General features: G+C 43.2%; 1 protein-coding gene across 1 annotated transcript; it reads left to right on the top strand.

Moving 5' to 3' along the window:
- The first annotated feature begins 7,324 nt into the window (after nt 1-7,324).
- Nucleotides 7,325-14,022, top strand: crabp2a (cellular retinoic acid binding protein 2, a). The gene is made up of 4 exons (XM_034208059.1): nt 7,325-7,671; nt 11,359-11,537; nt 12,041-12,157; nt 13,396-14,022. Exons 1-4 carry the CDS (start codon nt 7,590-7,592, stop codon nt 13,444-13,446), a joined length of 429 nt encoding a protein of 142 aa, XP_034063950.1. The 5' UTR covers nt 7,325-7,589; the 3' UTR covers nt 13,447-14,022.
- The last annotated feature ends 2,107 nt before the right edge of the window (nt 14,023-16,129 follow it).

Genomic DNA, 16,129 nt, shown 5'->3' with positions numbered 1-16,129 from the left:
ACCAATACAAAACTGATATCATGACTAGAATATTGACCGTTACTCATTACACCCAAAGATAGGGCCCAGCTCTACAGTGCAACTTTCAAGATAAAGACATTCATTTCACAAGTTGGCTACACCTTAACAGCGTGTGCTAATATTCAAACAGATCTCAAGTTGTAACGTATTGTTGTTATTATATATCTTATTATGCAGTAATAAAGTAAATAGAGACCATCAGACCATTTCTCACACTCTAATAATCAGCCTCCACATGCGCAGACTGCAGACACACAGATGATGGCAGTATTGCTCAGAAAGAGGTCAAAGAAAACGAGTCAAGGTTTTTCAACCACTTTAACTGTAAACTGTGTTTAGATTCATGTTGGTGAGGTTGTTGTTTTCCTCATATCAGTGTTTGCATCCAATCAATTTGAAATACCCAATGTTTCAGCACACAAATAAACCACTTATGTCTCAGATGTTTTTTTCATATTCATCTCTTTTACACGCAGATTCTTGAATGTACCCATGCTAGAGGTCCACATGGACTTATCCCTTTATTCTTTAAACCTGACATCTCATTTTAAATGTAAACTCTTACAACACTGTATTAACCTCTTAGTGCCATAGGGGGAAAGTATGCCTGGCTCTCCTATTGTCTGTACATTGTTATTGTATTCTTAGTAATTAGTGCATTTTTTGTTAGTTGATTTGGTTAGAAGAGAATTATTAAGAGAGCCACCATGTAATCACAAGAGACTTTAAAACTATATTTGGTTTAAGGGCCCCTCTACAAGATTAGGTCGTCATACAGGTGTGGCTTTAACAACTTAACATTTTTACTTTTGTTAATTAAATGGTAGTTAGTATCCTCTTTGTTATTGTTATTTGTTAGCTTAGTTTACTGGTAGGTCAATGAGACTGAAGTATGAGAACGCCCTCTGCTGGACTACAAACAGTCTACTTCAGACAGCCGGTTGCTCTTAAACACTTTGTAACTAAAACTTCAAACAGCTCGTTAAAGTTGAATATTCCCCTGTTCAAACAAACGTTAGAAATACTAATAAAAAGTGACAGGGTTGGTGTGCAGTATTAAAAAACTCACAAACTAATTGCCACGCAGTAACCTTTGCACTAAATGCTCTGCGGCCCCCCTGACAGTTACCTGCTAAACCTGACCCTGGACTTTTTTCACTAAACTCTATAGTAACTTCAACCTATCTTTATTTCTTAAACCCCTAAAAAAAGACCTGGAAAAACTGGAGGTCTTCCCTCAGCAGGTCAAACATGTCATTTCTAAGGAGATGAACCTGCCTGTCTTTGCTTTTAAAGCTGATCATATTCTCAGTACCAAGAAGAAACAACTCCAGAAGAAGGTAATCATTAAAGTTTGTCTCATTTAAGAAGATGACAGATGGAACTTTAGTAATGCATCTTAGTGAGGAGGTAAAGATTGAAATGCTAGTTAAATTGTGATTTGGTGCATTGACTGCATGTGTCTGAGCTGGTAATAAAGCTCACAGAGGATCCTTTGGAGAGAAATGCAGCCCTGATGTTGTAAAACTTTCCATTCTTCCACAGCGCATCATTATACAACCTTTCCTTCTATCATTTTCTACCTCGTGATTCTGGTGCAATGAGTGTTTGTTCGTTTATAATTTAGTTTTCCAACTTTTGTTTCTCATCCTTTCATTTTCTCACAGGCTGTTGGCAAACGTCATATGATCATGAGGAGATCACAGGACGCACCTAAACTTGACGGTATTTTTTTTGTTTCCTGCCCCGAGGCACCAGGGTATGATATTTCTGCTGAGTGCTATTGAAGAAATAATAAAACACATCAATATGTCACCATTCCCAATTCTGGAGACTCTAGGGACGCACACTGGTCACGTACAGTGAAAGTATGAATTATTTAACTATAGACTCATAGACACAAACACATCCACATAAAGTCAAATGCACACATTTACACACATACACACACGCTGACACACAATCATGGCTGTGGAAAAAGCAGCAGCGAACAACAAGCGTTCACTCGGGTCAGAGAGGAAAGGCAACGGGAGAATAAAAGAATGAGTGCAGAGTGAGAGGCGGTGTGAGGGTGGGGGATGGGGGGCAGAGCGGTAGGATGCAAGAAGAAGGAGGGGTAAGATTAAAAAAAACAGGGCTGCACTTTAATTGAACTTTTTAGTTGGTTAAATAAAATAGGGCGAAAAGCAGTGAAAGTATGGGAAACAGCACTTTTCTTTTTCTCGGCTTTCCCTCATTGCATCTATCCTCTCGTCCACTGTAGCTCACTGTACTTCACACGACCATCCCCATAAACATCTTGATCTACTTCACTTCTTTACATATTTGACCTCCCTCCTTTAAACCCTTCCCTTCTGTTGTCCCCTATCTTCCTGTTGAACTTAGAGTAATGCAGCATCATTCAGTCCATACAATGCTGTTTTACAGGGCTGTTGTCACGTAGCACCTCAGAGGGGCCCTTGGCTCATTAAACTGTAGGTGGCAGTGGCAGAGTGGAACACTGCAGAAACAGAAGAGAAGTCTGGACCACGACTTTGAGCTAATTTAAAATAACTTGAAGAAAAATAAACGTTGTTTTTAATTTCGATTCAACACGTCTTCAGCTTTTCTCCTTCTTAATCTAAACGCTCTCAACTCTCGCTCTCCCTCCAACTCATAACAAATGAGCGTGATAATTAGAACCACAAAGACTGGAGGGGGAGGGAAAAGTAAGGGCGGGGGGGGTGAAGGACAAAAGGAATAGAGTGTGAGTAATACAGGCGTCTGGGTGCAACTGCCCAGGCATCTGGAGGTCTAGTCTCATGTACACAAGAAGACTCAAATTGAGTCATGCACAGACGCACACACACACACACAAAATCCAAAATCCCCTCTGATGCTATCAATGCAAAAGTTCCAGTGTAAAGTGACGAGATGCGTGTGTGGGCAGGATTATAAGAAATGCATTACTCTTTCTGTTAGATTCCTGTAAGAGTGAGAATAAATGAATTACAAATGTCTGGTTGAGAAAGATTTCAATACAAACATGCATGCATGCACACACATATTCATATAGACGAAGATGCATTCAAAGCATATTTCACACACAGATGGCCCAATTAATAGGATATTTGCGCCCAAAATCTTTTTATTTTTGTCCAGCTGTGATTCCACACATAATGCACACTTTCAATCTCCATTCTCCGTTCCTCTTTTCCCCTCATTCTGTAAACGCTACAATCTCCTCTGCTCTAATCAAACCCACATGGTTTTGGTGGGTCAGCACGGCAGCAGCTTACAGTGCTTCACACTTTTGGCCGTGAATGTGTGTGTTACACTGTGGCTGTTTGTTGAGGACACAGTCCTTTAAAAAGAAACCCTGTGTATCCTGCTGTATAAGGAGGGAGTGATTATTGCGTGTCAGACTGTGATATAAGACAACAGAGGTGGCAGAATTGTGCAGTATTTCATAAGAAAAGGGCACAGATTAAAGAAAAGGACACCACTTTGTGTCGCAGAACAGTTTTTTCCCCTTTCCTGCCCAGTTAATCTTCCCTCAACCCTTCATATTTATCGCAGGACCCCTAGGGGAGGTCCTAACCCGCCACTGACACAGCAGTAAATCATAAGAGAAATATACTGTTAATCAGGGCACTTTTGTCCGCATGCATGCGCACATCTTGCCCAGTGGCTTCCTCTGGGGGTTGAGGCCACTGATAATGACTTCCAGGAGTCAGCGACGAGGAAGGCCAGGGTCAAGTTCACATCTGGGATTACCAGGGTTACCGGGGTTACTGGTGAGCAGTTTTTACTGGGTGTCATCTGGATGATAAAGTGGAGAATGTTACTGAAGAGTGACTTTACTACGGGCTGATCACACACACTTTCACAGGCACACACTTTAACTTGTGCAGACAAGGAGCTCCTTTTCGAAAATGAATGTTATAAGGACCACATCTACTATGGACGGCACCATATTAAAACATACAGAAAATGTTGCATGGAGTTTAATATGGTGCATGTATAGTTTCTCATTCCACACCCAGATAAACTGGGACAATACATGTTCTGTAGACCGTCCAACCGGTTCAGATATGTGTCATTTGAATAGGGAGAGGAAATAGGAAACAATAATCAGCACAGGAGGAAGTGAGAGTGGAGATATTGTAGAGTTCACGCTGAGGAGAGCGCTGATACAAGGTTCAGCCTGATTCAAATGAGTCAGACCCCCCAAAAGGAAAACAGAGAGTAAAATACAGACTATTATGGTTTCGACTGCTGCAAGCAACTGTGTCTCAATGTCAGATTTAGTTTTTTGAAAATGATCAATTTGGGACAGAACAGGAGATTAAAACATTGAATGCATGGATATAGAAAACATGAAAAAGTAAGTATTGATAACTCTCATTGTAGATACATCTGAGATAATATAAAGGTAAAGCTAAAACTATGTCAAACTGACACAGCAGCTAAGCTCCCCAAAGGAGATGCTGGAAACAGTAAATGTTAGGAATTGTGAAGTTATTAATGTATTATCTAAACAGTTGCTTCTGTACTTTCAGAGGTACAAAATATAATTTAGGTATCAGGATTTTCCAAAAGCAAAACAGACAGTTTTGTATTAAAGCTGCAGTTTATTTCTTCATTCTTAATGGTGTCACTCTGCCATCATGAACTCAGGCTGCTAAGAGACAAATGTTATTATAAACAAGTCACAATACTCTTTGTTTGGCTTGCATGTAATAAAGCATGTGAATCTCTGCGTTGGCGGTTGAGTATATCAGTTACAGACAAGGGTATGAGAGAGAAACACAGAGAGATGAAGACAACAAAAGGACTAACAGTATACGGGCGAATAATGGTGGGAAGGGAACTTAAGGAAATGAAGATGAGTGAAATAAAGTTGGCACCAGAGGAGCAAACCAATACCTCTACACCTCGAAAGATAGAGGAGTCTCTCTTTACATATCTGCTTCATTCTCTCAGTGTCTCAAGCTCTCCATCACTGTCACTTTCTGTTTGCCTTTGATCTCCAAGGTCTCTCGCTCTCTCGCTCTCTTTGCTGACTCACTCTCCCTATCCTGTTCCCCAACAATGAGATAAAAAATGACCTGCACTCTAGTCTCTAACTTTCTCACTAACGCTTCCCCCCTTTTCTTTCTTCCATCCTCTCCCTTTCTGTTTTCCCCTTCTTCTTCTCTTCAGCGTGTTTGAGGAATGTGTCAGAGCAGCACAAAAGAACAAAAGCTTGACAGGAGGAGGAGGAAGAAAATGAGGAGGGTGGGGGGGGGGGGGGTTGCGTGAGGTAAAGGAGAGGCAGAAAGGAAAAGGGGGAATGGAGGGAAGGAATGAGTGCAGAGAGAAAGGTTGATATGAGCAGAGCACGGTTGAGTGCATCTGAATGCTGAGCGGTGCTTTGTCATCACGTGCTGACATGCAGCATCACACACATTTCAGAGCTCTTTATCAAGCCCCCTCTGGACAGCATGCACACAAGATGGGTGAGGCTGTCGCTGGGCTGCACGGCTGCCTGTTGGATTCAGTGGCCTTTGATGCATTTCTTGTTGTGTCATGCTAATATGCTAATAGCCTGCAGCGAGGCTGAAGATGAATTTCCCCAACACCGGACAGCTCTCCATTGTAACCTTTGTGTTTGCATCAGTCACTTTCAAACTGGGCATGATCAACTCTCCTTCATCTGAACAGGCCATGTTGCAGAGACCACCGTAGCAGTAGAGAGGCAGCCTGATGCTGCTTTACATTCATATATAACATGTGTAGTGGATGTGAACCAATCAGGCCTTTAAATCGTACTTTTCTACTTTCTACTGTTTTATTTCATTATTGCATGAGCAAACATGCAAGTCAGCTGTCATGGTGAACAAATATAGTGAAATGGAGGTGGAAGAGGAAATTACAGTTGGCTGTCCATGCCTCACGGTTATTAGAACTTGTGAGCACATGCTGTGATTGTGGCATGGTGTGTGGCCAATGACGTGTATGTGTGCGCGTGTGTGTGCGTGTGTGTGTCTGATAACGGGAACAATGTGAGTGAGCTTTGTTCACATCAAACAGAGCAGCTGACCCGATGCAAGGCTCTGGATTTGAACGCATGTCTGTGCGTAAAAGCGCGTATTGCGTTACCAAGATTCAATCTGAGCCAGTGATTCACCTTTGTTAGTCAGTGAGTCTGTTATAAGTCTGGCATGGAGCCGGTGTATTAGCGGGGTCCGGGGTGTGTGCGTGAAGTCTATACGGCCTGTTGGGGGGGCTTCCTCCAAGATGCCCGGTTTACCTCGCGCTAATTCGCCGTGCAGTGTAGCGGATAGGATCATCCATCAAAAGTCAATAGTTAACGTCGGCTTTGTCCCGTTGCCATCCATCATCAGCGCGTGCGCGTGCGCCGACATACACTGTGTGTGTGTGTGTGGGTGGGTGTGTGTGCTCTTTATAGGACTCCCTCCAACCACGCGGGCCCCTGACCCTGCCCCACAGGCCCGTCTGACGCGCGGTTCCAAATGCCCCGGCGTCTCCTCCTCCTTTCCCCTTTCTTCCGTCCGAGCAGCGGGGGGGCGAAAAGCCCTGAGGATACCCTGCCGACCTGCGCCAATCCCACCTCTTATTTTAATCTCTGCCTCTCTCTCCCCTTTGCCTCCCTCCCGCGTTCGGAGTGATTTTTCCTCTGACGCAAGCCCAGTTAAATGGATAGCCCACCGGTCGAGGCCAGAAGCTGTATCCCATTACCACCACTTTTATTTTTATGACACACCGCCGTGGCTCACAGGAGGCTGGGGGGTGGACTTGGCCTCTCTTCTCACAGACACACAGACACGCACGCGCACTCACACGCAAACACACTCTGCCACCCTGCACCCTTCAGTCTGCCAGTTGACTGGTTCTTCCTTTGCACCGCCCTGCCAAGACGACATGTTCTGTCAACAGACTGGTCTGGCTTCCCTGTTTGTACAAATAATGAAACCGCATTGAAGTCACTAATTTAACCGACATATGAGCCTACTGGCTGCCTCATAGGCCAAACACCTCATACACCTCGACATTGTGATATCATATAACATTATATCAAGGGGTTTCTCCAGAGCTCACAGGACCATCAGGGCGCGGTCACTCTGGCTTTCAAGCTAGGCGCGTGGATCAGATGGGTCTATCAATTCTGTCTCTATGGACAGCCCTGAAGTGCACATGTTGCATTCAGGGGCGTGGTCAGGTTGAGGCATTGATAACTTTTGCCGGTATTCTGTTGGCCTTCGGGGCGGGTTCGTGTTTTAGGGGCGTGTACATCCCTACACAAGTAGCTCTCCGTGCAATTCTATTAAGCGCAGCCACTTATACAGTGCACCAGCACAAAGGTAAGAGTCTAGACCAGAGCCCTGACAGTCCACTCATCTCGGGAAGAGGGCAGCAGAAACTGACGCGCAGAGCCAAAACCTACGGTGCGCACACACACCCAGACGAGACTCAGAAGGGACAGTTGGAGCATTTTGGAAGCAAGACGCGCAGGACATCAGCGCACCGAGCACACTTGGACCTGACAGTACACCTATTAATCCCCAAAATACCTGCAGCATAAAATGGAGCGAAAAATCCCTGATTTCGCCGGCACTTGGGAGATGAAGACTTCTGAGAACTTCGAGGAACTCTTAAAAAAGTTGGGTAAGTGACTCAAGTTATTATTTCAAAGAAAAACCCCTGGCCGAATGTGGCAGTTTGAATTTTTGCGCAAGAGTGGCTTTAATTTCTGTGCGTAATGACACAGATAAGATGTGTCAGCTCAAACTGCAGCTTTCTCAGCACATTTATAGGTCAAATCTTCCTCTGTGCCCGCGCACCAGGATCACCCTCTGTACCGCATGGGTAGGGGGTCTTTGTCATTCTGCAGAACCCAAAACTGAGTGCTTGGCCTCCAGCCAGCATCACCCCTCGTCCTCTCCTCTCCCCCTTTGGCCTCCCCTGCTAACACAATAGAGACAAACGGCAGCACATCTGTCTGTAAAACAGCCTCGGATTTTGTGTGTGCGTGTGTGTGCGTGTGTGTGCGTGCGTGCGTGCGTGTTTTGTTTGTATTTATTTATAGAAGGACCAAAAACATTCATCTCAGCAAAGAGAAGAGATGCAATATGCCAGATTATAGCTAATAGCTAATTTCCATCTGTGGTCCTCAGGCAGGTTCATAACAATCAATAAACAAATAATAACATTGCATGATCAGTCAAACAATTTTAAAACCTGATTTAAGTACAGCTCAATAAATTAATAAATAGTACACTTGAAATACACGTACATGATCTCGGTCACTCAAATAATTATAAAGCCTGATTTAAATACAGGTTACGAACATAATACTTAGTACACTTCAAATACACTTAAATAAAAATATCTAAAATATAGTATGACAATACAGTTCAAATAAAAAAAAACTCAGATTACAGTGTAATTAATGTTGTGTGTTTCTTAAAGAGGACCGTTATTTCATGATACAGTGCTGGACAGTCGCATCATTATCTGATGTGACAGAAGGGGAAAAAAAGACAAACACTTGCTGCTGAGTTTCTCACTGTTTTGTAACTTCACTATATGGAGTCTGCACAGGCCGCGTGTGTGTGACTCTGCGCGTGCATGTCAGCGTCAGAGCCGTCTGTCGTTAGTAGCCAATTCCCATGAAATGACTTGCCAGCACACACCTGGAATTCATATAATCACGTAGGCGCACACGGAGACATGAGTTCATGAGTTTATGAGATGACTACACCAAACAACAGGGCCTTTCTTTATCTCTCTCTCTTTTTCTCTCTCTCACACACACACACACACACACACACACACACACACACACACACACACACACACACACACACACACACACACACACACACACACACACACGACGTTATTAAAATAGCTGGCAAGTTGCGCTATTGTTCTGAATGTAGACACATTACCACATGGGTGGGAGCTCAAATTCCAACTTCCCTGTTAGATTGACACACCAATTAGCATTTAATATGTCTCAAACTGTCTGTTTATCTCCCTCTATTTATGTTTCTCTGTGTCTCAGCCTGTGTGTTGGTGAGTCAGGCGGAAAGTAAGGTTCTATGACAAATGGAAAAGTGGCAGATATTGCCCCGTGTGTAATGAGAGGGCATTTGTGCATGCTTTTGCACAAGTAGGCGTAGACGAGGGTATAGAGATGTAAGAAAAGTATTCATTGAGGAGGATCTGCAACATAATTTAGGTTAAACTCCACCAAGTGCCACTGTTGAACCCAATACTCTTTCTCACACACAAACATGTATCCCAGCATGTGTTCCTATACTTTCCCTCTGACTAACTGAGAGGAATGGCCCCTCGGCTTCATCGGGGAGCAAAGCGCAGCTGGAGGCAGCCTGTCAGCACCCAGCACCCTCCATCCTCTCTCCCTTTCCTCACTCCTGCCCCCCTCCCCTCCAGTGTCCCAAATGCTTCCATGCCCTCTGCTCTTTGACCTCCAACCCTGACCGTCTGTCTATCCATGTGTGTGTGTGTGTGTGTGTGTGTGTGTGTGTGTGTGTGTGTGTGTGTGTGTGTGTGTGTGTGTGTGTGTGTGTGTGTGTGTGTGTGTGTGTGTGTGTCCTCATGTGGCCAGGTTTGTGTAAATATAAAAAGTCTGTTTAGGTCATTTTTTACTTCTAAAACTGGCAGTGTCTTGAGAAACTTCAAACCGGTCCGCAGTCCGGCACTGACTCCTCTCTTCAGTCTGAGCCATCATGAAGAGTTCAGTCCACTCGCCGGTTGTTTGCCTGAAGTAATCCACACTTTTAGGAAGGAGACATTTTTGTTCTCAAGAGGCTCTGGAGCTATAATGCTGGTTGAACCCCACTATCAGTTTACTGACCTTTAGATTAATTAATCTTTATAATGTCATTATAGGAAGTGGTACATATTTTTTTGTATACTCATTCTTTGATTGTGTGGGGTTCTCATTAATTATATATAACTATGCAACTGATGTCCGCTAAATGTACCAGTAGACTGAGTCTCTTTGTGTCTGGGAATTTAACGTAGCTATTTGCTAACTGGGTTAATTTAAGATGCATCATATTTAAAGTAAAAAATGTACCCTTAAAATGTTAAGTATTATTACAATACAATACAAAGTACAGCAGAATGTGAGCTTAAGCGCAGTACTTGAGTGCATATACTTAGTATCCACACTTGACTGCAAATCTGTGAAACTACTACTACTATATATGAAAATCAAACACACGTTTATAAGACACTGATATGTGTTCAACATGCGGCCCGATGCAAGAGGTGATAATGAGTCTATCACAATGAAAAAATGGTTCTGCACTCGATGACACTGCACATAAATACTGTGTTGTGTCTGCTGTACATACAGTGCATACAGTGTGCAGCCTGGACTAATGCTCGCTGAATGACTGTGCATTTCAGAGTGTGTATATATTTACCCATGGTGACAGGTGGGAATGTGTGAGAGGTGAGAAGTGCGAAACCCAACTCGACGGCAGATACACGGAGGACGACGTACACACACTTCCCCTCACACTTGGGCTGAGATCTTCACACACCACCCACAGACCACTGCCCCTCGTCTGTCTGACCTCCCCCTCCCATCTGCCTTCCCTCTCTCCCTCTGCTCCTGGTTCCCTCTCTTTTCCCACGCTGTATGTGAGCATACGTGTGCTATATAATTGAAAAATGGAGAACAGTGCAGATTAAATTACAGGCAGTACAAATAATCATATTAGCCCATGTGTTTGAGTGTGTGTGTGTGTGTGTGTGTGTGTGTGTGTGTGTGTGTGTGTGTGTGTGTGCGTGTGTTATTAAGTCTGGAGGGAATGCAGATGTGCCGGTCTTGACCTCATTGTTTCCTCTGTCATCATTATTGGACAGAGCTGCGCAATGCTGGGCTGCTCCTTTTACCCTGAGTGTGCAGGCAGACACTGTGAACAAACAGCTACACACACACTCACACACACTCACACACACACACACACACACACACACAACACACACACACACACACACACAAACACACACACACACACACACACACACACACACAAACAAACACACAAACACGCAAGCACACGCAGTCCCCTGTCATGCTTCAAATACAAAAGTTCCTGCATACAATGACGAGAAGAGTTTGTGTGAGTGCAGGATTGAAAGAAATGTCTGTTTAACTTCCTGAAAGAATAATAATAAATGTAACAAATGTCTGGACATTGCATGCACACACAAAAGTGACAAAGCTGCATTCATTTTGATCAAACCTTAATCTCTTTTTATATACCTGTCTAGTTTATCATTGTCATATTTATGCGGGTTTTCTTTCAGGTGTGAACATGATGCTGCGTATGATTGCGGTGAAGGCAGCCTCTAAGCCCCTGGTGGAGATCACGCAGGACGGAGAGACGCTGTCCATTAAAACCTCCACCACCGTCCGCACCACCCACATTACTTTCACTGTGGGGCAGGAGTTCAATGAGATCACTGTGGACGGACGCCCCTGCACGGTACACAGCACTATTTTCTCTGCACACACACATAAGTAAATAGAATAAATATGCATTTGGGGAGGGAGCTGTCCAGATTACATCAATCTGTTTCATTTGGCTTTTCATCATATTTGGACTGATAGCCTTTCTTTACTCCTCCCTTAAGTCTCTGAAGGCCTATCATTCTACACTTTCCTCGACCCCTTTTAACTTCTTGTCATCCCTCTGTTCCCCCTGCTTGCCCTCCGTCCCTCCCTAATTCTCCCCGTTGCGTTCCCCGTTTTCCCAAACATAGCCTCTGTTTGTCCGTCTCCAAAGCAAACATTTGCAACCGTAACAATGAGCGCATCACAAGTTATCACTTCTCAGTGATCGCCTGCTCCACCTTTGTTGTTTCTCTCTCCATTATCTCCCTTCCCATCTGAATGGCGTCACATACATCAGTGCATTCATTCATCTATACATCCAACAATTAGCATGCATCCAACGATGTATCTCCTTCTCTCTTCATCTGTCTTCAGAGTCATCCACGCTGGGAAACCGACAGTAAGATCAGCTGTGAGCAGACTCTGCAGAAAGGAGAAGGGCCTAAAACATCCTGGACCCGAGAGATCACCAATGACGGCAAACTGATCCTGGTACAGTACACAATAGTTTAGATGTAGAAGCATAAAGATTCTATAGAGATGTTGCGTTTGTGCAACTAAATCACTACAGACTATAATCTGAAGTGTTTTCTTTAGATTGTATAATTATGTAATTGAGTTTAGAGAACTGAAATGCCAATGTAATTATTTTCCTGGCAGGAGATGAAAGCTTCTGTGTCGCGCTTGAAGTCATGGAAGGGAGTGTGCAAACAGTGTCTTATCTGAAAGGGCAGGGCAAACAGAGAACTGGGACGTAAAGTGATTTGTGAAGTGAAGGCTGATAAAGAAACACAAAAAACGATGTTACTGAATATAATTATTTCTTTCTGACAGCTACCAAAACTCTCCTCTGTGAAAAATAAGGTGCAAATCCACAGAAAGAACTCTATTTAATAAGAAATGACCAGGCTGTCACAGGTTGACTGAAAAATAACTATCTGACGAAATTAACCGGTTAACCATTCCAACCAGAGAATGCGTCCTAAAGTTCTCTCAGGAGTAAAACAGAGCTTCAAATTGAACACAGTTTAAACATAACTATTTTTGAAACAATGGTTGCTTGGGTGTTTTCAAATCAGAGACTCCTGGCATGTTTTTAAAACACCAAAACTACAACTGCTCTTTAGAAGCCAGCCGTACTATAACGTGTTTTGCAAGGAGCTGCATGTTTGCTTAAAAAGATTCCTTATTGTTTGTTCGAAAGAGTTTCACATAGTGATATATTCACCACTGGAGACATTAACAACTGGTCAATTTGGAGGTTTAAAGGTTTAAAATAAACATTTATGATAATACTTAAAGGTGGGGTAAGTTTGAGAAACCGGCTCGAGATACACTTTTTGTTATATTCCATGGAATGCTCTTAACATCCCGATAGCAATGAATATCTTAAGTGCTTTGACAAAAAATGCATAACAAAATGTCACCTGTGGAAGCCGTAATACTGTAAAAATCACGACCAATCATTTTAGCCGGCCCGGCTAAAGTAACTGGATGGCCTACCTGCCTGTCAGCCTTCCATCTGTGCACAAACTTTTCTCGTGCCCTCATTGGTCATGTGCGCGTTCGTGTGTGTTGGAGGAGGGGCTCTGTAAGGAAGTGGCAGATTGTTTCCGGCTGTGTATTTTCAAATTCTAGCGCACTCGAGCTGGTTTCTCCAAAATTACCTACCCCACCGTTAACTTTTAAAAACTGCCAGTATTTAACCACCCACATTCTCCTCTTTACAGACCATGGGAGCAGACAATGTGATATGCAGCAGAGTCTACGAGCGGCAATGAACAAGAGCACTTCTCACTTTTTGTCCCCCCCCCCTCTCCTCTCCTCTCCTGCATCACCACCACCCTTTGTTAAGGCGGCACTGGGAGATATAAGTCTCTAGTTATTCCAGTATCTCTGTTATCTTCACTATGTAATTCATGTGGTAACTGTATCTAGTATTTCACATATCTACACGATGGTCTTAGCTCCTGAGTTATCCCGCTGTCTCTCCAGCTCCAGCAAACATGACCAGCTGGGTTTTAAACACGAAAATATGATAGATTTGTTGATTGACAGCTCATTTATCTGGCATTGTGTGCGTGTCTGTGTGTGTGCGTGTGTGTGACTACATTTGTAGATGTGTAACCAATCTTTGAGCTCTCAGGTCAGTTTTGATGTGCCCCTTCCTCTCTTTTCCTTTAGCCCTGCTCCACAAATTTAACCTTTTCTATCTCATGACGACATTTTATATTTATTACCACACTAGGAGTCTGATCCAGTACTGCTAAAGTTTTTACTCTGTCTCTTTTTTATGAAATGTGATCCTAGGAAACAACACTTTCTATGGAAAAACAATAAAGCACGATATTAACTCAGCCTGACGTGGATTCTTGGCCCTCCTGAACTGAAAACCATTAGGGACATAACGCGATTAACAGGGCACATGTTTTATGGTTTGAGAGTGTAGCTGCAGAACATGTACACATTAGATAGCAACATCTTATTTTAGGCTCTCGGCAGCTGTCTGCAACTAGAATAACTTGTCTGCCCCCCCCCCCCCTCTCAGTTTTTCTGTCTTCCCATCCATCTCTCTGTCAATCATCTCTCTGCCACATGCCCTCGTTATTCCTCCCTCGCTGTGATTCAAGGCTCAACATCTTTTTCCATTTGACTTTTTTCTCTGTCAGCTCACTTTTCTATCACACATTTGGATTTGCTCATCCTGCAATTTTCCCTGGCATGTGAGGCGACATGCAGAGAGCCAGCTGAGGGACTGCCACTATTAGACTGCAACGTTTCATTTCCATTTCACAGGCCAATTGGATTTTTTGTTCATATAACTCTGGAAAAGTCTTTAAAGGCATGTTGAAGTACAGGAATAGTTTAAAATGTTGGGAAAGCGACTTGACAATACTCAAATGAGAATAACCATACCACACTGGTTAGCTTAGCTTAACAGAAAGACTTGAAACAACTAGCCAGGCACATCGTGGAGGTAACAACATTGGCATAACAGCACCCATAAAGCTCACTTTTTTACGTGTTACATTGTTTTTATAGGGCAAAAATGACAATACGCTGCTGTCCATCACTGAAATTTCAGTATTTAAACCTTGGCTGGTTAGTAGATTTCGCAATTATTTGTCGGAGAACTTGTTTTTTTCCCCCTGTTTCCAGTCTTTACGATAAGCTAGGCTTACTGGCTGCTGGATCTAGCTTTTACCTATACTATGACCTTAATGTCACTTGCTATTATTCCCAAATATTTAATCTAACTGTTATTTAGTTAAACCATAGCCTATGCCATGCCTGTTATTTAGTTAAACCATATGCCATGCAGTCAGTCATTTGACAGTCTGAAAAGCAGCAATGCATTTTGGGTCATTTGAGTTTGTCCAGTAAGCTCATAAATTCTAAATACGTTTCAGAAATTCTTGCTAGTCTAGTAAACTTCAGACATTTCTCACGTCTAAATACCTAGCAGTCAAAAATGCACTACATACTAAACTTTACGTCATACTTGGTATGAATGGTATGGTTAGTATGCCATTCAAACACAGCCCTAGAGGTGCATTTTGGAATGTTTTGGGTCGAACAGTGAGCTACTCGTGAATCATCAAATGGTCAGTGGGCATGTCGGAAACAGGAGGAAATGCCAATTTGATTACAGGGCACAGCAGATTGACAGCAGATGTGCTTGACAAGAAGAGAGCTGTTAAGGGACCTGGAAATGAAAAAAGGCGGTGAGAAAGATGGATGACTCCCGGTTTACACACACACAATCACACAATCACACACACACACGCACAGGAATTTAGTGATGCAAAATGGCTCTTTTCTTTTACAAACTATCTCTTCTTTATTTCTCTTCTTGCCCTGCAGCTGTGTAGTTACAGTGTGACCCCAATAAAGTCCCCTCCTCTGCCTGCTGCCCCAATAAAAGGGGTAAATAACTACGCCTCCCTCACTGTTTATTACCCCCTGGGGCAGTAAAAGGCAGCTGTCTGGCCTCCTTCAAAAAGGCTGGCCTGCGCCGGACCCCTGTAAAAAAAACACGCATGTACACACACACATTCACATACTAAACTAAAAACACACATTCTGGGAACTCTTCACACATACCATCAAACACTCACAGTACACACAGCTCATAAAACACTGTCGTGACTCACCCTAAAGGGGGACAACAAACTGCCTGGTGCACAAAAACAGCAAAAAAGACGTTGCCCCACAATGTCTGAAAAACAAGAACAACCTGAACTAAGGGTGACGTGATATTCCTGTACTGACAATAAACATGAAATATAGCTATGATGTTTATAATCCAGCGCCTCTTAATCAATGCTTTTGTACAATGAGGCCTACTCTTACCACCTTTCTGCACTCATATTCTGAGTGTAATTCTTTTGCCAAAAGAGAAACTCCTGGCTGCATCGTTATCCCTGCAGGTTGTTGGCTTTTCCCGAAAATGTAATGAGGAAC

Source organism: Gymnodraco acuticeps, unplaced genomic scaffold (genome assembly GCF_902827175.1).
Source record: "Gymnodraco acuticeps unplaced genomic scaffold, fGymAcu1.1, whole genome shotgun sequence".
In the NCBI taxonomy this organism is placed as follows: Eukaryota; Metazoa; Chordata; class Actinopteri; order Perciformes; family Bathydraconidae; genus Gymnodraco; species Gymnodraco acuticeps.
This window is presented reverse-complemented; position numbering and strand designations above follow the sequence as displayed.